The following is an 8,578-nucleotide window of genomic DNA, read 5'->3' on the forward strand; positions in this document are numbered from 1 at the left end:
TGGCGGCTCCAGACCTCTAACTGCAGGAGTTGGAGCAAACTGCTGCTGTAGCCTGCCTGAAAATGAGGCCTGAAAAGGTGCACCGTTATCCTCTGTGCTCATGGCACGTGCATGGGACTGGCAGATAACACAGGATGTGTGGGTTTGGCTGTTGGGAAAGGGAGATTGCGGGTATTTTCATGCATCTCCGCTGACCCAAAGTGAATCTGACCCAGTGGGATCTCCGCTGCTCCAGGTCACACCTGTGCAGCATGGGCATCCTGTTCTGCAAGGTGATCTCCAGCCCGAGGTCACCCATAGAGGCTGATTAACTGCAAGAGACTGTGACATTGATAAGGGCCCTGGAGACACTCGCTGCTCAGGTGCTGTGATGCTGCGGGTCACCAGGTATTAATTGAAACATCTGTTCAACACAAAAATCAAGGTTGGAGCCACAAATAAACATCCTTTTCAAAGACACGCTATAGATTTCAGATTTACAAAGGAGACATGAGGTATTGATTATTTTCCCTCCTGAGAAGAACCGGATTTAAATAGATTTTATTTTTTTTTCCCCCCTCTTGATGAGGTGAAATTTCACAGGGATGCAGATTAAACTATACCAACAGGGAGCTCACGCTCAGCATCAAGACTGCAGTAGGATCATCCCTGAGCCTGCTGTACAAGCAAAAGGTGGATCAGGAGGACAGCAGCTCAGCAAACACCTTTGGGTTTAGCTCAGTAAACATATGTGGCCCCAAAAAGGTTTGGGGCCTTCGTGTTCAGTTCTCTTGACTTTTGGTGCAAATCAACAACGCTGAATTCTGAAGTTCTGATGAGATTACCAAAGCAGCATCACAGAGCCTTGTGTTTGGCCCACGGGTGAAATGGATCTGAAAATAATCCCAGTTCAGATCTGAGTCAGAAAATAATCTCGACGCATTTCTAGCACCTGAATTTAAATAGAACACCAGAAGTGTAAATCTCCCTCTCCCGGATGTTCAAACACTAAATGGAATGCCCTGGGGGTAAGGAACCTACTTAATGTGACTCACAGAGGAGTTTAGGGCTATTAACATCTGCTGTTTCAGTTGACTGGAAAAGGGACTTCATTTATGAAAAACACATCAGGGTCTCCAACACTCACGTGTTTAGACTTTAGCTCAGAAGCTAGAGTCTTTAAGTCCTGGAAGTATGATGTACACATATAAACTGGGGCTGTAGATAAAACCTGGAACACTGAGACACCAGTAAAACAGCAAAAATGAGTGCTTTCCAACCATAAGCGATCCACAAAGCACACTCTGGTGCACAACATATCCCTAAACTCACTTTATAAACCAGCCTACAATCACGGAATCATAGTATTGCTCAGGTTGGAAAAGGCCTTAAAGACCATCAAGTCCAACCACAACCAGACCATACTGCCTAACTCTAACAGCCCTCTGCTAAACCATGTCCCTGAGCACCACATCCAAATGGTTTTTCAACACATCCAGGGATGGTGACTCAACCACCTCCCTGGGGAGCCTATTCCAGTGCTTAACAACCCTTCTATAAAGAGGTTTTTCCTGATATCCAACCTAAACCTCCCCTGGTGCAACTTGAGGCCACTTCCTCTCCTCCTGTCACCTGTCACCAGTGAGAAGAGACCAGCCCTGCTCTGCTGCAATAACCTTTCAGGTGTTGGAAGAGAGCAGTAAGGTCTCTCCTCAGCTTCCTCTTCCCCAGACCAAATAGTCCCAGTTCCTTCAGTCTCTCCTTATAGGCCATAAGCCTCCAAGCCCTTACAAGCCTTGTTGCCCTTCTTTGGACCTGCTCCAGCACCTCCATGTCCTTTCTGTACTGAGGTGCCCAAATGTGCTGGGCTGATTGCTGATGTCACCAACACTAACTCGGTACCAGGGCTATGGCAACTCCAGGGCACCACATTTGCAAGCCAACCAACGAGCACGGGATGAGCGCTGGAGGCAAGGACCATAAGTAAAGAAATGTCACACCTGCTTCCGCCTCTTAACCTTACCAGCCAGGTCAGGCTGTGCTCACACAGGTTATATTTACTTGTGCAGACTGGCAATCATTTAACATAATTGCTCTTGCTATTGTATCTGCTCCCTCCTTAGGGTTTGTGCGTGAGGCTAAGCAGTTTTAAAGTGATTTGTAGCAAAGCTAATAACCAACAGATGCTTCCAGTCAAACTGAAGCTTGAGGACAAACTCTGGGCACTGCTAACACCATCCTTATCAGAAGGAAGCTTTGCATTTCCACCTGTCTCTCCAGAAGACTTCAGGTACTTCATAAACACAGTGCTGAAGAAGCTACTATTGCCCCGTTCAACAAGTAAAGAATTGAAGGATAAGAATTTAAGGAGCACCCAGCTGGCTTCTGGTAGCCCATCTGCATCACATCCCTTCCCCAGGGCACTTTCTGAATGCTAATGAATGAGCTCTCCCTGCATTATGGGTCTTGCAATGTGAAAGGTAAAGCTGGTGCCTGGAGAGATGAATCATCCCAGAGAGATCCCTGGTGGGCAGGCAGGAGGCCAAGAGAGCCGCAGGGTGCTCTGAAAGGGAGCTGTGATGAGAAGGCTGCTCGTGTCCAACCTCCCTGACACATTGTTAGCCGTGTTAGCTCTGGATGGAGGCCAATCTGATAGCCAGCATCGCTTCCCTTCCTCTCTCATAGAGAAAAACGTAGGGTTTGATCTTCGTTCCACCTCCACAGTCCTCTGGGATCTCATTTCCAGACATCCCTGTGTTGGCTTCGTTCCCACCCAAACGTAGCTCGTGACTTCTGGAGAACATCTGTGAGCAGTAAAGCATCAAATGCTCAGCACTCAGCAAGGGAAACTCAGAGTAATCAGTGCCAGCGCACAGGCAGGCCCAGCAAGTCTCATGGAAGGAGCTGGAGCTCCTGTCCGTCTGTCTGTCCATCCAAACCCCTTGCTGGCCACTTCTCCTGCCCTGAGGCATCACAGCATCTCTTACTCAGGTTGCCTACATATTTGGACCATAAATGTGTTTTTCTTTTTTTCTTTTTTTCTTTTTTTTTTTCCTGGCTGCATTTCTTAGATTCTGGTCCTTACAAAGGACTTTCCTTGTTTTTCTAACACAGAATAAAGTTGATGAGATCAGAGAACAGGGTTGTAATAACTACACCCCCTTTTCCAGGCACTGGAACATCCCCCTTTCCATAAACCAACACAATGCTGCAAAGATCCCATTCCCAGCACAGAAATTACACTGCCTCTGCGCTGGCTTGGCCTGAGAGCATGATGTGACCCACCACGTTCATAAAACCAAGCCAAGTTCTTCTCCTCATCAAAACCTGAGTTTCCCTTCACAGAGATCAGCAGACTACTCTCCTGAATCTGAGCCACTGATTTCACACAGAATGTGTGAACCACCAAGTGCACTCAGATCTAATTAAAAAATAATCACTTTTGTCTTGGATCTCCTTGATCTATATAATGTCTGGAGTCTTTTTCAGGCTAACAATGGGGCAACTGATGCTGAATAGGGAGATATTCCTCCTGTCCCACTTCTCCATCTACAACAAGAATCTGTGTCTACAAAGTAGTCCAAATTCTGTTGACTTCCCAGTCCTACAGACTCAGTCACCATAGGATATGGCAAGACTGATTTTCATGAGATCCCAGCCTTTCCAGTTGCTTCTGCCGGAGACCATTTAGTAAAGAGAAAACACTATTTATGTCTTTCATCTCCTGAGAACTGCACAAACCATCACTTAAGAAGACAAGGTACAGTACAGCCCACACAGAGACACAGCAAGGACATGGCTGAGTCATGGGCTGAGCACCCGAAGGGCTTTCAGGCAGCTACAGCACAGAGCAACACTGCCTGGCTCAGGCTGCTTCCAATCCTTTTCTTTTTTTTTTTTTTCCCCAGTTCTCATCCTCTTCTTCTTCTTAGGTCTTACAATCAGTGCCTTCGTGACCAGACCCATAATGTGCTCACGGAATCATGGAACCATCAACTATCCCAAGTCAGAAGGGACTCACAAGGATCACTGAGTCCAACCATACTCCACACTGTGCCCCTAAAACCCAAACCCTACATCTGAGAGCCATGTCCAAACACTTCTTGAACTCACGCCTCAGTTGTCCAGCTGCAAAACTGGCTTTGCATCCAACAGTGAACTCAACCTCCATGTTTAGACAGTTGCATGATCAGAGCCAGAGCAGTTGTCCAACTGCAGAAGAGGTTTTGCATCCAACAGGGACCTCAACCTCCACGCTTGGGTGAGTAGAGCACCCAGAAAAGCTGCACTACTGTGTCATGATGAGAACAAGAACAAAAAGTAGCAGCGCCATCATAAGTCCACACCAGCCAGATTTCACCTGAGACAGAGCATAACTCAACTGGCATTGGTATTTAGCTCAGCCCTCTGGCTGTCACACCACTGCTGATACTACAACGGTGAAGGAACTTGAAGCAGATTATTTTTAGAGCACTGTAAAAAGGGAAAAAAGGAAGCATCATGTACATCCAAACCCAAATTAACAAGCTAGGCAGCTTTCTCTGTCCATGGTCACATCTGCTTTCTGATGCTGAATATTTGGCAACTATCCCTTCTCTTTAAAAACCTTGAGTAGGATTCAGCCCTTTTTATGACACATCATGATCCCAATCCCGCCTGGTTCTTCCAAGCTTTCCTGCAGATCTCTCAGCTCAGGAAGGAGGGAGGGTTATGATGTGAATCCCCTTGCTGACGCGTTGGAGGAAACTGCCTTCAATACTCCACACAGTATAATTTTGCCTACTTTGCTCTTTTCTCTTGTCATGCCCGAAATCAGAGCTTCTTAGAAATATGCATGGCTGAAAATACATGCTCTAAGAACTTATTTCAGTTTTATACAGAGCCAATGAGAGCTTTGGAGTTACCGAGAGGTAACGTGTTTTTAGATGGCCCTAAAATGAATGAATGAATAAAACCAGCCATGCATTTACACATGGATAAATGTTTATCAATCACAAACCCAGCAACAGGTTTGGGTTTTGTAACAACGCTTCCTTTAAACATGAAAGGGATTATTTTGGTTTAAATGTGTGTTTCTCAATGCTCAGATTCACAGTCGATGGTCAGATGAAAGAGATGGAGTTATGACCAAAGTGGCTGTCCAACAAGCCTAAATTTAACTGTTTTCTTTTTAGAATCGTCCATCTCCAGCACTTACATTTAGGGTGCTAAAAGATCAGATCTGAGTGTTTTTACTCCCTTCCTTCATCGCAGAAGCAGGACAAACCTCTGAAGAAAAGCACAGATTACACCAATGGAAAAGGTCTGGCCAAATCCATGAGCTCTGAAAGCACACAGAGCCCACCAAGAGCTCTGAATTAATCACATCCCCATTTGCTGGACACGCACTGTGCAATTTGTTGATCTGGGCTGGATCAACTCAATCACAGCCCCGAAATAGCAAATCAACCCAAAAGAACCCAGCAGGGATCACTGCAGATTTGCATTGCATAGCCTCCCTCCCAAACTTCACTCTTTGGATCAGTGTTAAGCTTGACCACTGCTAGAGGCAGCTCTGCTGAACCACAGCAAATAACATTTACCCAGTTTCTTCTTTCCACAGTAGAACACGAGAGGGCAAGGTGAAACTTTACAGGGGCAATTAGAAGCCACGGGCCCACAACAGCTTTATAGCACTGAACTTCTCAATCAGCCTATTGCTCTCGTTCAAAGTTTTTTTCCAATGGCAGACCAATAAAAGTTATCACAACAAACTTTGCAAAAAAACCTTTGCAATCTCAGGTCCCAGAGCCAGACTGTCACCACCACACAGCTATCTTTTGCTTTAAAAACAAATCCTGATTCCTGGGCTCAAACAGCGAAACAGAAACAACAGGGATTTGCTCTGGCACTGAGACACTTTGGTATTAGTCACCTTGTGTAGATCAGCATAGATAAGGAGATTGTAAATCTCTCTAACCCACCAGCACAAACCAGGTGCAGGAAAAGCAACACAACAAAAGAACAGCAAAGCAACCGATGGTTCCATTAAACCAAGGCAAGGAAGCAAGATAAAGCATGGAACGAGAAAACACTACAAGGGTTGAAAAAGGACTGGGATTGACCCTTGGAACACAATGAGGCTGCAGGTTGCCACTGTTGCAGAGCTTCAGGGTGTGCACTCACCAACAGGACCAAGCGAAACAACTCTGCAGGATCCTGACCCAGAGGACCCCTTCGTGCCAACAGCATTTAATGAACTGGGATTATTTTTTTTTTTGCCATGAGCTTCAGCGAGAGCAAAGGCTGGAGCAGCTCCAGCAGCTGAGGAGCACTGCTCCTCTCTTAACCCCCCTCAACTCCAGCCCTGGCCATGAGCTGTTTTGGATCTTCACTATGGCAAAATCTGTAGGATTCCTGGAATGAAATACCTGGCCATTTTTTATTCACATATACATATATTCCAATCCATTTTCCCACCTGTTCTTCCTCAAAGAAAGTTTTGGTGATGAAGTTGCTTGGGTGGCTCACACTGACAGCAGAAAAGAAAGCAACACTGAAACTGCTTTGTGAAAAGGGGAGAAGTAAGGAGACACAAGTGATGCAGTCTCAAAACTGGGTTACTTGTCACTCTCTGAAGTTCAGCCTGGTTGGCTCTGCCCTATGGGGAGTGGAGTGGTTCAAAGCTGTCACTCGCTGAGCAGAGCCAAAGTGGCTGGAACTGGATAGTCCTTAAGGTTCCTTGCAACCCAACCCACTCTGTGATAATACAGGGAGACCTGTGGCCATGTGCCAATGGGCAACCAGTTCCCATGGGCAACATCAGCCAACTCTACGGGAAGGAAACCCAGCCACAGCCAGCTCCCCATGCAGCTCACCAGATAAAAAAAAGAAAAAGTGTGGAACGAGCTAGAAATTGCAAACTGCAAGGAAACAAGAGCTTCAGTAAAACATTCAGTACCCAACCCCACGCCTGCACTGTTTGCACAGCAAATCAGCTACTGCATGCACCAGCAGAATCAATCCCATTTGCTAACCCCTACAGCGTGCTACCAACTGTCAGCAGTGGGAAAGAAGCAGCGCTGCCCGTGGTCAGGGACTGGCTAGCATGGAAATTACAAGCAGAAGGGACAGAGCGGGAAGAAAACACATCTTTTGCTGCCAAAGGATGAACGATGAGGTTGAAGTGCAGGAGAATGGCACTTTGCTGAACTTCTCATGGGTAGGAATGGTACCATCTGGAGCCTCTGTCCTGGGGTATCGCATCCCGTTATTCCTAGTTTTGGCAGGGTGCTGCACGAAAACCATTGCGCTCCTGAGCGGGAGCGGCAGACGGCAAAGCTGAATGCCAGCGGGAGTCGAGAGAAAGCACTGAAAACACAAAGTGAATTCCTCGAGCTCCTGCGATACCGTTACTCTTGAAGAGGGAGAGCTCAGAGAAAGAAAAATAAATAAACAAATAAAGGAGGAAAAAAGGAAAAAAAAATAATAATAACTAAGAGATTCCCGCTTATACACAGAAAGGGAAACCCAGCAAACGCACACCTGCCTTTCACCGACCGCGTCTCCAAAGTTGCCCAAACTTTGCTTTAGGCGAAACGCCTCTTCTGAACCCATCCAACAAAAACAGAGCGCCTACAGACCGGGGCACAACCCCACGCAATCCCGCACCGGCAGCACTCACCGCGGATAGGAGGCAGCCCAGCAGAGGCAGGAGGACGCGCAGCCGCGCGGATTGCATTGCCGAGGACACCGCGCTCCGCCGAGCTCCGAGCGCTCCGTTCCTCGCCTCAGCGCTGCGCTGCGCTCCAGGACTTGCGCTCCCGTTGCGCGCATTCACGGTGAGAGAACAAGAGAGACGGAGAGACAGACAGAGGGACGGAAACGGCCCCGCGCTGCTCCGCACCGCTCCGCCGCCCCCAGCCGCCTTCTACACGGGGCGGGACCGCTCCGCCTCCCTCCCGCCCCAGGTGCCGGAGCTGCACGGGGGGAGGGAGGGGGTCCCCTCCTCCCCTTATCCATTCTTTTTTTTTTTTAATCTCTTTTTTCTCTTCCCGTTTTTTTCCCTTTCTCCGTCCGTTCCCCATTTCCTTCCTCCTCGTTTTTTTTCCTCCCTTAGTTTTTACATTCTTTCTTTCACCCCCCCCCCTTCCCTTTTTCATTTTTCTTCGTTTTCCTCCTTCTCCCTTTCTTCCACATTCCATTCCTTTCCCCCGTTTTCCGCCTTTCACTGCTTCCCCCTTTCTCTCCCTTCCCCCCCTCTTTCTCCCTTCTCCCCTTTTTCTTCTTCCACCCCTCCCCTTTTCTCCCCTTTCCCCTCATATCTTTATTTTCCCCCAGTTCCCATATTTTTTTTTCTCTTTTCCACCTTATCTTTTTTGCCTCCTTTCTCCCCTTTTTCCCTCCTCCCTCCCTTTCCTCCGTTTTTCTCTTTTACAGACTTTCTCCACTTCTAAAACCTTCCCCCCCCCCTTCTTCCCCCTGTCTTTTTCCCTTTTCCCTTTTCCCTTTTCCCTTTTCCCTTTTCCCTTTTCCCTTTTCCCTTTTCTCTTTTCCCTTTTCTCTTTTCCTTTTTCTCTTTCCCTTTTTTAACCATTTGCTCAGTGGTTAAACTGGGTGG

The 8,578-nt window shown here is 47.3% G+C and overlaps 1 protein-coding gene across 1 annotated transcript in view; it reads right to left on the reverse strand.

Moving 5' to 3' along the window:
- VIPR1 (vasoactive intestinal peptide receptor 1) overlaps positions 1-7,699 on the reverse strand; it is a gene marked incomplete at both ends in the record, with an annotated part of 99,433 nt that extends 91,734 nt beyond the window's left edge. Inside the window, one exon of the mRNA XM_079538661.1 lies at positions 7,643-7,699. Within this exon, the coding sequence (XP_079394787.1) occupies positions 7,643-7,699 (57 nt within the window). The remainder of the gene's footprint in view (positions 1-7,642) is intronic.
- Between the last annotated feature and the right edge of the window lie 879 nt (positions 7,700-8,578).

This window comes from Tetrao urogallus (assembly GCF_951394365.1).
Source record: "Tetrao urogallus genome assembly, chromosome: 7".
NCBI lineage: Eukaryota > Metazoa > Chordata > Aves > Galliformes > Phasianidae > Tetrao > Tetrao urogallus.